General features: G+C 46.4%; 1 protein-coding gene across 2 annotated transcripts in view; it reads right to left on the bottom strand.

The window, feature by feature from the left end:
- The window catches only part of SFXN2 (sideroflexin 2), a 106,177-nt gene that overhangs the window by 76,777 nt on the left and 15,187 nt on the right, over window positions 1-14,213 (bottom strand). For both annotated transcript variants that reach the window (XM_068257546.1, XM_068257545.1), the window contains exon 2: window positions 10,173-10,343. In XM_068257546.1, the coding sequence (XP_068113647.1) occupies window positions 10,173-10,333 (161 nt within the window). In that variant the 5' untranslated portion in view covers window positions 10,334-10,343. The remainder of the gene's footprint in view (window positions 1-10,172; window positions 10,344-14,213) is intronic.

Raw genomic sequence — 14,213 nt, forward strand, 5'->3', positions numbered from 1 at the left:
GGGTTCATGGTGGCGTCTGGGAGTCCCCTCTAAGAACCCCTTACCCATTTCCAAAGGGTTAAATGAAATAAAAACACAACCACGGAAAAATTCCTTTAATAATCTTAACCTCTTGGCGACCAGCTAACGCCGATTGGCGTAAACTGGTCGTCTGCGGGTTTCCATGGAAACGGCCGCTCGTTCGACGTCTGCGGCCTTTCCATGTCCGTTCACGGAGGGTGTCTCCGTGAACAGCCGCCGATCGCGGCTCGCCGGCAAAATGTAAACATGCAGGGAAGAAATCCCCGCTGTTTACATCATACAGCAGCGCCGTAAGGCAGATCGACGATCCCCGGCCTCTGATTGGCCGGGGATCGCCGGCATATGATAGGCTGAAGCCTATCCTACAATGCGCAGGATGGATATCCGTCCTGTGCAGCCCAGGGAGAAAGAGGTAGGGAGGGAGAGAGAGGGAGCACAGAAAACGCTGCGGAGGGGGGCTTTGAAGAGCCCCCCCCCCCCCCGCAAAGCGCAGCAAGTCGGCGGCAATCAGACCCCCCCAGCAGGACATCCCCCTAGTGGGGAAAAAAGGGGGTAAGTCTGATCGCCCTGGCATAATCCTGATCTGTGCTGCGGGCTGGAGAGCCCACGCAGTACAGATCAGGCAAACCACACTGGTCGTCAAGTGGTTAATTAACCAGAACTACTTACCTGTACCTTTAAAAAAAAATGTTCCCACGGCAATATCCTCGGTAATGATCCAACGTATACAGTACCCTCTATCTTGCGATTTTCAATTAAGTTGATTGAAGATCTCCCACGGCAACTACCTATACTATACCTTACAATGCTTCCTGCTGACGTATAGCGCCGGCTCCCGCTGTCCTCCCCGCCTCCTCACCTGTCACCCTCACCTAGCCTGGCACCTGGTGCCAGCCTAGGTGAGGGTGACAGGTGCAGGCAGGTGGGGAGAGACAGCGGGAGCCGGCGCTATATGTCCTGCACAGGGCGCTGTAATGATCTGCTCTGCTGTCTGCACAGGCAGGCAGCTTTTTGACCAGTTTTCAGGTCTGAATGCTGCAGGTCCCTGGAAAGGAGACCTGTCTTCACTCTGCAACTTTCAGGCAGGGAACACACTTGACTTTCAGTTTTCCGCGCGCATTTTTCTGCATAGTTTTTCTGCACACTAAGTGTGTTTCCATGCAGGAAAACGCGCGTTTTTTCACAGCAGCTGATGTATTTGATACAGAAAATTGCCAAAATGTGCAGAATCAGGATGCAGAATGTCAGTTTTTTTTCTGCGCGCGAACAACATAGTAAGTGTGTACTAGCACATTGATTAACATGAGAAAACGCGCACGAGAACAGTCAACTGTGTTCCCTGCCTCAGAGTTGCTGTTCTGTTAAGGGATTTGCATCCACTTGTCATGCAAATTGCTTTGCTGCTTCCTTTGAAGGCTAGCAGTATAAATACCATTTCCTCCAAGAAATCCCTGCTGGTCATAAAGGTTCGGTCCTGCTAGACTTACCTGGAGTCTCAGCCCTCTGCTAATGGTTTGCTAATATTATCTTAGAGTAGTTATCCTTGGGAGTGCACTAGCATTCCTTCTAGCATAGTGAGGTCGTTTATCATCTGTCTTGCCTTGTTCTGTATTATCTGTTGCGATGGTTCTGTCACAAGCGGCGACTGACAGGAAATCGCTCTGTCTGTTTGGATCGCATTCGCCCTAGCGTTAGAGGCGGTGGATCTCTCTGTATTCTGTCTTAGGAGTGTAAGCCAGAGCAGCGGTTGCTACTGGTTGCTCCATCTATCTGTTTGTCTGGATCACAGCCGCCCTAGCGGTAGAGGCAGTGGTTTCTTCTGTACTCTGTCTAGGAGTGTAGCCAGAGCTGCAGTTGCTACTGGTAACTCCTTCTGTCTGTCTTGTCTGGAACGAACGCTTGCTGTTGTCTCGGTAAGGTAACCTACTAGCAAGCGTTCGCGTTCTCTATTTGTTTTCGTGTTTCAGTGGTTAGTCAGGGTTGGTACGCTTTGTCGCTGTTGCGCTTAACGTGCGGTGACCTGCCGTGCACGCGCTTTGTAGCTATTGCGCTTAACGTGTGGTGACCGCGTGTAGTTAGTCTTGTCTGCTCCTTTGTGTTGGATTACAGTTTGTTATCGGTTCTGCCTTTATTCTTCCTATGCTCTGTCTTTACTCAGACTTGTGTCGCTATTAGCAATCGCCATTCTTGCGATTGCGTTCCCACTTGGTCTTTGCTCTTGTGTGTTCGCCGTCGCCAGGTGGCGACTAGATTGGTGTACATACATACATTCTGGGCCTGATTCACAAAGCGGTGCTAACAGTTAGCACCGTGGTGAAAAGCCCTTTATCATGCCTAAACTCAGTTTAGGCATGATAAGTTTAGGTGTGATAAGTTTAGGTGTGATAAGTTTAGGTGTGATAAGTTTAAGCGCCAACTGCGTTAGCACCGCAGTGCACAGCTGATCAAAAGTTTTACGCTAGCAAAGACTGGTGCACTTCGTATAAAGTTTAATGGCGCTGCTTTGCGTGCGGGACTTTGCAAGCGATCTAAACTTATCTAAACTTAGCATGCCTAAACTTATCACACCTAAACTTATCATGCCTAAACTTATCACACCTAAACTGGCTTTTCACCAGAGTGGTGCAATGGTTATCATGCCTAAAGTCTCTAACTGGGTTAGCACCGCTTTGTGAATCGAGCCATCTGTCTCTGTACTCACTCTCTCTCGAGGGGCTATCTTGTATTGCTTCACCTCGTACAATTTCTAGCTGGCATCTGTGGCAGTGCAGACGGTTTATTCCTCTGCCGGTGGGAATTCCTCTCTACAGGTGCATTGCACCAAAGCTGGGTTCTGTTATTTAAACGCTTGTGGAGGATTTCCGCAGTGTCAGCGCACATCTTGTGCGCTGACCACGGAGATAATTCCCCATTTGTTACAGACGCATTCTAAGGAACAGTAACCTGCTCATCAATGAGCTGGTTCTTTTTGCATTGAATCGAATGAATCAGCTCTGAACCGATTCATTTGATTCAATACAAAAAGAACCGGCTCATTGATGAGCCGGTTACTATACCTTAGAACGCGTCCTGTGCAGGACGTATAGCGCCGGCTCCCGCTGTCTCTCCCAATCTGCCACCGTCACCTAGCCTGGCTCCCGATGCACCCATTGGTGCAACAGGTGCCAGGCTAAGTGAGGGTGACAGGTGAGGAGGCGGGGAGGACAGCGTGAGCCGGCGCTATGCGTCGGCAGGACGCATTCTAAGGTATAGTATAGGTAATTGCCGTGGGAGATCTTTAATCAACTTAATTGAAGATCGCAAGATAGAGGATACTGTATACGTTGGATCATTACCGAGGATATTGACGTGGGAACATTTTTTTAAAGGTACAGGTAAGTATTTCTGGTTAATTAAGATTATTAAAATACTTTACTTGTGGTTGTGTTTTTATTTCATTTAACCCTTTGTGGAAATGGGTAAGGGGTACTTTCCACCCCTATACTCATTTCTCCTGGGAGGGGGGTGGGCATCTGGGGTCACCTTCTTAAAAGGGGACTCCTAGATGCCACCACGAACCCCCCCCCCCCCCCAGGGAGTCACCGCACCCACCTCCTCCTGGTCTACCAGAGGTGGGGGAAGAGCCCCTTGTCCATGGATTGGAGGATTGGACAAGGGCTCCGGGGGGGGGGGGGGGGGGGGGGGAAGCCCCCCATACCATGGACCATGCGAGCTGGTATAGCTCAGTCGACCTGGGCTACGCATTCTGGCTATCCCAGCCTGCATGGGGACAAGGGATTACAGAGGCTCAGGAGGGGGGACCCCACGTCATTTGTTTTTCAGATTTCCCACACTCCGAACATTCCCCAAAATAAACATTTTTAATTTTTTTTAAAAAAAATACTGTTTCCCACTATCTTTTTAACATATCCTGCAAATTTGGTGTTGCTAGGATATAAGGGGCCTTTGCTGTTAACTGCTGGGAAATATTTCCCACGAACCCGCATTTAAATGTATCGTTTTTTTTCTTTGAACTTTTAAAAACAATTTTCTCAAAAAGTATAAGGTCTTTTTGAAAAAAAAAATTCCCCTTGCTCCCACTTTTCTTTTTAACATAACCTGCAAATTTGGTGATTCTGGCATTTAAGGGGGCTTTGCAATGAATACTTAAAGTCGTTGGGTTTTGGGCGACGGTAGCTGAATCCGAATTCGTGATCACGGAGGCACTATTCAGGAAAATTCGACTTCGAATTTGGGAGCAGGATCGCTCTTCGAATTCAACAACCATGAAAATCTACCAGATATTCGGGTACATTCAAATTCGAGAGTCCTGATGAGCACCCCTGGTGAGTAGCACTGAAGTGGCTGAAAGAGAGCCCAGGAGACCTGTGGTGGAAGTAACTGATTCTTTCATTAATGTAACAAATACAACTAGTTTCAGGAGGCCATTCCTCATTTCCTCAGGCAAACCTGTGATACAATGAGGGCAGCCATGTTCTGTTTGTAATCATTACACACAGACACGCTGATCTGCATCTCCAGCCCTCAGCCTGTGAAAACTTCACTCCCCTCTCCTGCCCATAAGCCCTTGCTACAGGAGTCTGAGAGTGCCTTGGCACTGGGGGAGCTGTGGTCGAGGCTTGTTTAGTTTATAGGGAATTAGAGTATTAAAACAAAACAAAAGAAAAGTATTGGGCTTTAGGAATGCCCTATAAACTATATGAAAGGAAAACAATTATGCAATGAGTAACAGTTTATCTCGGATCCACTTTAAGTGCTGTCATGTACATCTCTGTTGAATGTTTGTTTACTCTGTGTTCCAAAAGTTTAAATGTAAATCAGGGTGAGGAAAAATATTTACAATGGGCGAACACTCACTAAATAATTTATACATGAGTATATTGTAAAAAAGAAGCAATTTTATTCATTACATTATTTTCACTATAGTTCCTCTTTAAGTACTTTAAAGGTGCCCATAAATAATACATTCTTGATTGATCAATCTTACAGCTTCTATGTAATATAAGGGACTAACTTAACTATCCATTCAAAGTAAATTCCCTCATCTTATCTTTCTACCACAATGGATTTGGTAAGATTATACAATCAAGATTGTATTGTTGATGGGCACCTTAAAGTGGTCTGAAACTCAGCATTTCTTCTTTGCTTTAAGAGATTCCTTACAGCCTTAAACCTACTAGCACAAACAAAAATTGTAGCAGAACAGCATTCAAACAGTTAAACACAGCACCTTTTTTTCCTATGGAAAGCCCCTTCAGCTTAGCATCCGATCCGAAGTGGAGATAACAGTATCTTTTGTTTACATTCCTCAGTTGTTACATTGTGTGTAACTGAAAAGAAGCACTTTGTGCTTCAAGCATACACACAGTTCAGATGTGCTCACTGGAAATTTTAATATGTAATAAAAAGCAGCTTGAATAAAATGCAATGGCAGCTTTCAGAGTAGATAAACTGTACTTGGGGAACTTGTAATTTGTAAACAGACAGTATTACTTGTGCACAAAAGCAAATACAATAAAACTGTATTGGTAATAAAAAGTAGGAAAACACATTTTTATTGAATGTTATATCAGAGTTTTATCTCACTAAGTTTTTATTTGGCGTGCTCATTTGTACCAAGCCCCATGTAGACACCTGTATGAACAGGCCATGTTCTTTGCTACGAATTGTACACCAATTTAATATTTCAACCTTTTACCAAGCAATGAAGCTAAAAGAAGTCACCATATTTAATAAACAGAGATGGATGTGCAGTTTTAATTAGCTGAAAACACATTTCCTAAGTGACAGAGCCGATTTAATGAATTTCACACAAAAAGCTGATCATTAAAACCTGACAGTTTTATTGATCTATGCCAGCCACTGGAGATGTTTTGATAACCAGCTGTCCTCCCGTTGCCTAGCAACAATCTACCTTTGTTACATTAACTTGGATAAAAAAAGCCCTGAAAAAAAAAAAAAAAACAATTGTAGCGCAGGCATGTCTGCCTGAGATATTTTCACTAAATGTCTTAATTTGTTATATAGAATTCAAAAATCTCTAATTTAAAGAGAACCTGAATTGAAAATAAAAGCTTAAATAACCATACACTGGTCATACATACCTCCTGTGTAGTCGAGTCATCAATCTCCTTCTCCTCTCCTGCGTCCTGTTTGTCCACTGTGATCAATGGAATTCTCCGTCCTCCATTTTAAAAATGGCCATTACCCCATAACAGCTTCCTGGTCAGCACACTGTTAAACTGTAATATCACCCACTTGAGCCATAGGGAAACATGGACATTACTTTGCACATTCAGTTGTAACTGACAGCTGCTGATATATAACTGACAGCAACTGGTATATTTCAGTTCTGACAAAATATTGTCAGAACTGAAGGGATCACTGTAAGAAGAAAATGGTGAGCCTCTGAAAGGAACTGACGGTGAGGTTAGTATGTAATATTCATTTACAGCTACATCATGTGTTTATTTTAAATAATTTTACTCAGTATAGGTTCCCTTTAAAGCAGCTTTTTAGATTTTGTAGCTTGCTCATATTTCCTTGAATAGTTAAAGAGAAACGCCAACCTAGAATTGAACTTTATCCCAATCAGTAGCTGATACCCCCTTTTACATGAGAAATATAATGCTTTTCACAAACAGACCATCAGGGGGCGCTGTATGACCGATTTTGTGCTGAAACCCCTCCCACAAGAAACTCTGGGATCGCAGTACTCTGGGCAAACTGCCACAATGTAACAATGTTCACAGACAGGAAATAGCTGTTTACAGCTGTCTCTAACAGCCAAAACAGCTAGGATCAGCTACATAACCTGCCCACAGTAAAAATGTCACCATGTGATAAATGTCAGAATGTAAATCGGGGAGAGGAAAGATTTTACAATGAGCAAACACTGACTAAATCATTTATACATAATTATGGTAAAAAATGAAGCACTTTTTTTTACTACATTATTTTCACTTTCTCTTTAACCTGCTGAGCGGTCTGGACGAGCTCAGCTCGTCCAACACCGCCAGAGGCTGCCGCTCAGGCCCTGCTGGGCCGATTTCCACCAAATAAAAAGCAGCACACGCAGCCGGCACTTTGCCAGCCGCGTGTGCTGCCTGATCGCCGCTGCAGCGCGGCGATCCGCCGCGTGCAGCGGCGAAAGAGGGTCCCCCCAGCCGCCCGAGCCCAGCGTAGCCGGAACAAACAGTTCCGGCCAGCGCTAAGGGCTGGATCGGAGGCGGCTGACGTCAGGACGTCGGCTGACGTCCATGATGTCACTCCGCTCGTCGCCATGGCGACGAGGGAAGCGAAACACGGAGGGCCGCTCATTGCGGCCTTCCGTGTTATTCCTTGCCGCCGGAGGCGATCGGAAGATCGCCTCCGGAGCGCCCTCTAGTGGGCTTTCATGCAGCCAACTTTCAGTTGGCTGCATGAAATAGTTTTTTTTTAATTTAAAAAAAACCCTCCCGCAGCCACCCTGGCGATTTAATCAGAACGCCAGGGTGGTTAAACTGAAGCTGTGGGAAACTAAGAATTTCAACTGTTATTTTCCAACTTACAACACAATAATGTATGTGTGTGTATTGTTGCGTTAACAAAGTTAGTACTGTAGTATCAATCTGAAATATGCTGACACCTTGAAGGCAGCAAAGCTATTCTAGCAAAGACCACTTTAACACCATTATAAATATGATTATCCTATAGTTTCGGAAGAACTCTTGCATCTGTGTAGCTTTGCTTCATTAAAGTGTCTAATGAGAATGGAATCTTTCAACACAGATGAATTATTGATACCATAGTAATGTTAACTATTGGTATATTTCTTGTCCTATTTTAATACATTGGCTATCATTCATAAAGCATTTCCGCATGCGGAAATGCTTAAAACAGCTGACTTTACCGACCACTTAGCAAAGTCAGCATTCATAAAGGCTCCTTCCGCATCAAAAGCTGACATTACTGAGCAGAGTGATAAATCACCGCCTTGCGTGGTGATTATCGGAACAAATGTAGCAAAATGTTAATTCATAAAGATCACCGCAAGCGGTGGTGTGAGGTCGGGAAATACCGCTCCCTCTGATGTGGCGATAACAATGTAAGTGAATGGAGACACACAGACCTCCCAGGCAGCTGCAGCAGAGCGGAACACGGAGAAATGTATCAACTCGGCTGCTTCAGTGTCTCCGCAAGCCTACCGCCAGCTTAGTTCGGGGAATCTCCGCACTGCTACCGCAACTGGATACATTTTTATGAATCAGCAGCCTGAAGTCTAAAACACCGGCAGCTGTGTTTTCCCGCACTGATTCTCCTTACCACCAGCTCCTTTATGAATGATAGCCAATGCATTGAGGTTTCCCAAAGCTCAAGGCTCTGGATCAAAATAGCACACTGTCTCTGCTACTGTATATGCCACCCCCTGCTGCTGATTAGACTGCACTTGCACTTACAAAAGCTGTAAGCAAAGCAGGCAATCGATGCTCTGCAAGTCACATGAGTGGCCTAATCACATGGGCAGTAAAGACAAAGATGCCATTCCAGGTCTGTTTTTACTCTTTAGAACTTTGTAGTAGGAGGAGAGAACAGACTGTTATGGCCCGTACTCACGGGCTGCAGAAGTGGCCTGTCGCCAGCACACGTGAGCGTGCTAGCGACAGGCCGGCGACAGCTTCTCTCCAGGTCCCTCCGCGTACACACGCGGAAGAGGGACCAGCGGCGAGACGGAAGCTGTCGCCGACGTTCCTCCTCCCCCCGCCGGAAGCTCCATTTACCTCTATGGAGGTTGCTGTCGCTAGTCCGCGTACTCACGCGGACTAGCGACAGTTGCGGCGGAGGTGCGGCGGCGACTGTTGCCATGCGATTGAAACTTTCAATCGCATGGCGACAAGAGCGACGGGCGACAGTTCGGGGTGCGCGCGCGTGCAACGGCCCATACTCACGGGCGACCTGTCGCCGCAACACGCGCGCGCCGCGTGTTGAGGCGACAAAAGTCCCTCGTGAGTATGGGCCATTAGAAACAGCATCTTAGCCTCAGGCGAGAGGGGTGGGGAGGCTGCCATATTTATCTCCATTTAATCAATACAAGCTGCCTGGCTATCCTGCTGATCCTCCGCCTTTAAGACTTTTAGTCATACATCCTGAACAAGCATGCAGTAGCTCAGATGTTTCTGACATTATTGTCAGATCTGACAACAGTAGCTGCATGCTTGTTTGTGGTGTTATTCAGACACTGCTGCAGCCAAAAAGAAATAAATATGGCAGCCTCCATATTCTTCTCACTACAGTTGTTCTTTACAGCAAACCTGAGGCAGCCCCTCTGGGATAAGGTAAGCCTCAGGCCACGCTCACATTAGCAAACGCGGACGGCCGTGCGTTTGGAACGCAACGCATACGAACGCACGCCATCCACGTTTGTATACGTTGCGTGGCTGATCCCATTCACTGAGGTGAATTGGTCAGCCGCACATTTCTGCAAAAAATGTGTGCAGCATGCGTTCCCGGACCGCACTGTCCGGAACGCATGCAGTGTGAACATCTACGCACTGTCCGATGACGAACGCATGCAGTGTGAACGGGGCCTCAGGATCCTTCAGAGGCTTTCCACTTCCTCCTAGATCCCACTGCTGCTGGCCAGGATGCTCTATTGGTTTGTGGCCACACTCTCCTTTTTGCAGAAGTGGTACACGGCGGGAAGTGTGGCCAGGAGAATATATCTGAAAAGCTCTTGTTGGACATGTTTAGAGGTCAGTGTGCAGCAAGGGCGGGGTTGGGGAAGACATGGGAAATGGAGTATTTAGAGGCTACCCTCTATCTAGGTAAGTATATAACTTTATTTGTTGGGACACACACACACACACACACACACACACACACACACACACACACACACTTGGTTTACACATTGAATACAGATACTTTAGTAGGGCAAAAGAATGGAAAATGTTCACAAAATGACAGACTGCAATTCAATCATTTTATAACAGCATAAAGCTTGAAAGCTTTAAATGTGATTGTTACAATTATTAGAGGCTGCAATGCTGTGCAAAGAAAGGTTTTCCACATACACCATTATAAAGCAGCATCACCTGCTATTTTCTGAAAGGTTTTATTTGGAGTGTTAGAATTATACAATCTTAGAATGAAAGAAAACACTCTGAAATTACCTGCAAGCCTCAACAAGCTGCTTGGCTCTGTCCAGCTCTTGCTCAGATACGGTCACAGTCCTGGGGTCTGTTATATTGAAGAAGTGCTTCAACCGGCCCATGAATGTATTCTGATCCCATCGTGGGACGTCAATGTCGAATCTAGAGATATCAACTTCCATGTTGATTTGCCTGTTATTATATAAAAAAATATGAAATGATAAGAGAATGGGGTATATCAAAAGGTAGCCATACACTAATACTGTAGATGGCCACCAGATTCTATCAGATCAATCCCTCTCTGACCAAATTAGATCTGAGCGGGATTGAATCCTTCCACAGACTATACACAGATTTTCAATAGATTTCAGATTTCCCTTGGCTGAAACAATCTTTCATGATAGTTTTGGGCAGAACCCTACAGGTGCTCACTAACAGTATAATTCTCAGCTAAGAATTCGCCCGAGCGATCCGTTAAATGTGATCGGAAATAAAATGTCATAAATACATTGAATATTTTACCGTCAACAAACCAATCTGTACTTCCTATCCAGCACAAACAAATATAAAGACTGTACACACAAACGTCTGCCCCATCCTCCTGCTGTCCCAAGTCCGCCTGCATGCCTAGGCTAAACGCACGAACACACAGGAGTACGCAGGGACACAAGGGCTTTTTATTATATAGGATACGATCAGTTGTTCCAAAAATGTAAAACAGATGATCAATCTGATGTTTTTTCAGTACATGTAATGAGATATTTATCGGAAAAGTGGGGTCAATTTTTTCCTCCATAAAAAAAAACATTAAATAAATGAAAATAGATGTCTCTATTTAGTATACTGTCTTATATAATTTATTTGTTACAGCTGATACAAATCCTGCAATAAATCTGCACCGTTTCTACTTCCTGCTTTCATTGAAGCAGATATTCTTTAAAATTAGTTTATCTGCTGTGGCAGTCAGCTGACATGTGGGAGAGATGAAATTACAATTTGTGCTTAGACACAGATGAGGGGGAATTATACAGACTAAACTCTAAATACAGGATGCATTTCTCTATGATTTCCTTCTGTCCTATGCAAGAGTTCAGATCCACTTTAAACAAGAAAGAAAAAAAAAAGTTTTTCTCACCAGAAGTTGAAATTCCCTTTAAAGGGACTCCGAGCAGTGCAGAAACTATGGAAAGATGCATATCATTTTAAAGCTCTCTTTCTCCTCTTTCCAATGATATATAAACCACCACCCTACGTCTTTTAGTTTTCGCTATTTTCGCGATTGAAATTGCCGCGGCCGCGATTTCTATCGCGAAAATAGAGAAAACTAAAAGGTGTAGGGCAACGATTTAGGTGTCGTCAGAAAGAGGAGAAAGAGAGCTTTAAAATGATATCCATCAAGCCATAGTTATATTGTATTACAGAGGACGACACTTTCCCCAGTGTCAGCAGCTCCATTCTGCTGAATGCAGCTGCTGACTTTGACAAAAAGTCGCCCTGTGTAATACAATATAACTATGGAAAAATGGATATCATTTTAAAGCTCTCTTTCTCCTCTTTCTGACGACACCTAAATCGTTGCCCTACGCCTTTTAGTTTTCTCTATTTTCGCGATCGAAATCGCGGCCGCAGCAAATTCAATCGCGAAAATAGCGAAAACTAAAAGGCGTAGGGTGGTGGTTTATATATCATTGGAAAGAGGAGAAAGAAAGCTTTAAAATGATATGCATCTTTCCATAGTTTCTGCACTGCTCGGAGTCCCTTTAACCCACAGCCCATGGGCGGCGGCAAAGTGGATTCCTTAAGGACCGCAATACGCCTTAGGGCGTTGCGTCCTTTTCCTATGCCGGGGGAGCGATCGCGTCATTGATGACGCGCGCTTCCCCCGGCAACTGGCTCCGCCCACCCGCCGTAACATCCCGCCGGCCATACGGAAGCGCCGGCGGGATGTTAACCCCGCGATCGCCGCTACAAAGTGTATAATGTATAATAAAGTGTCGGAGGGACCACCAGGGCAGGCTGCAGCCACCCTAGTCTGCACCCAAACACACTGATCTGCCCCCCCCGCCCACTGATCGCCCACAGCACCCCTCAGACCCCCCCCTGCCCACCCCCCAGACCCCTGTTTGCACCCAATCACCCCCCTAATAACCCATCAATCACTCCCTGTCACTATCTATCAACGCTATTTTTTTTTTATCTCCCCCCCTGCCCTCTGCCCCCTCCTGATCACCCCCCCACCCCTCAGATTCTCCCCAGGACCCCCCCCCCCTGTGTACTGTATGCATGTATCCCCCCTGATAACCTGTCAATCACCTGTCAATCACCCATCAATCACCCATCAATCACCCCCTGTCACTGCCACCCAACAATCAGCCCCTAACCTGCCCCTTGCGGGCAATCTGATCACCCACCCACACCAATAGATCGCCCGCAGATTCGACATCAGATCACCTCCCAAATCCATTGTTTACATCTATTCTCTCCTCCAAACACCCACTAATTACCCATCAATCACCCCCTATCACCACCTGTCACTGTTACCTATCAGATCAGACCCTAATCTGCCCCTTGCGGGCACCCAATCACCCGCCCACACGCTCAGATTGCCCTCAGACCCCCCCTCCCCCCCCCCCCTTTATCAATTCGCCAGTGCATTAATTACATCTGGTCTTCCCTGTAATAATCCACTGATCACCTGTCAATCACCTGCCAATCACCTATCACCCATCAATCACCCCCTGTCACTGCCACCCATCAATCAGCCCCTAACCTGCCCCTTGCGGGCAATTTGATCACCCACCCACACCAATAGATCGCCCGCAGATCCGACATCAGATCACCTCCCAAATCCATTGTTTACATCTATTCTCTCCTCTAAACACCCACTAATTACCCATCAATCACCCCCTATCACCACCTGTCACTTTTACCTATCAGATCAGACCCTAATCTGCCCCTTGCGGGCACCCAATCACCCGCCAACACGCTCAGATTGCCCTCTGACCCCCCCTTATCAATTCGCCAGTGCATTAATTACATCTGTTCTTCCCTGTAATAACCCACTGATCACCTGTCAATCACCTGCCAATCACCTATCACCCATCAATCACCCCCTGTCACTGCCACCCATCAATCAGCCCCTAACCTGCCCCTTGCGGGCAATTTGATCACCCACCCACACCAATAGATCGCCCGCAGATCCGACATCAGATCACCTCCCAAATCCATTGTTTACATCCATTCTCTCCTCTAAACACCCACTAATTACCCATCAATCACCCCCTATCACCACCTGTCACTTTTACCTATCAGATCAGACCCTAATCTGCCCCTTGCGGGCACCCAATCACCCGCCAACACGCTCAGATTGCCCTCTGACCCCCCCCTTATCAATTCGCCAGTGCATTAATTACATCTGTTCTTCCCTGTAATAACCCACTGATCACCTGTCAATCACCTATCAATCACCCCCTGTCACTGCCACCCATCAATCAGCCCCTAACCTGCCCCTTGCGGGCAATCTGATCACCCACCCACACCATCCGATCGCCTGCAGACCCGCAGTCAGATCACCTCCCAAGTGCATTGCATCTGTTCTCTCCTCTAAACACCCACTAATTACCCATCAATCACCCCCTGTCACTGCTACCCATCAGATTAGACCCCCATCTGCCCCTAGGGCACCCAATCACCCGCCCACACCCTCAGACCCCAGCCCTGATCACCTCGCCATTGCATTACTTGCATCTATTCCCCCCACTAATCACACCTTGAGACACCCATCAATCACCTCCTGTCACTACCTGTCACCCCCTAGCACACCTACCCATCAGATCAGGCCCTAATTTGCCCCGTGTGGGCTCCTGATCACTCGGCCAAACCCTCAGATCCCCCTCAGACCCCCTTCTGATCACCTCCCCAGTGCATTGAGTGCATCTATTTTCCCCTCTAATCACCCCTGAGACAGTCATCAATCACCTCCTGTCACCCCCATAGCACTCCTATCCATCAGATCAGGCCCAATACAACCTGTCATCTAAAAGGCCACCCTGCTTATGACCG

The sequence above is a fragment of the Hyperolius riggenbachi genome, chromosome 10, assembly GCF_040937935.1.
Source record: "Hyperolius riggenbachi isolate aHypRig1 chromosome 10, aHypRig1.pri, whole genome shotgun sequence".
In the NCBI taxonomy this organism is placed as follows: Eukaryota; Metazoa; Chordata; class Amphibia; order Anura; family Hyperoliidae; genus Hyperolius; species Hyperolius riggenbachi.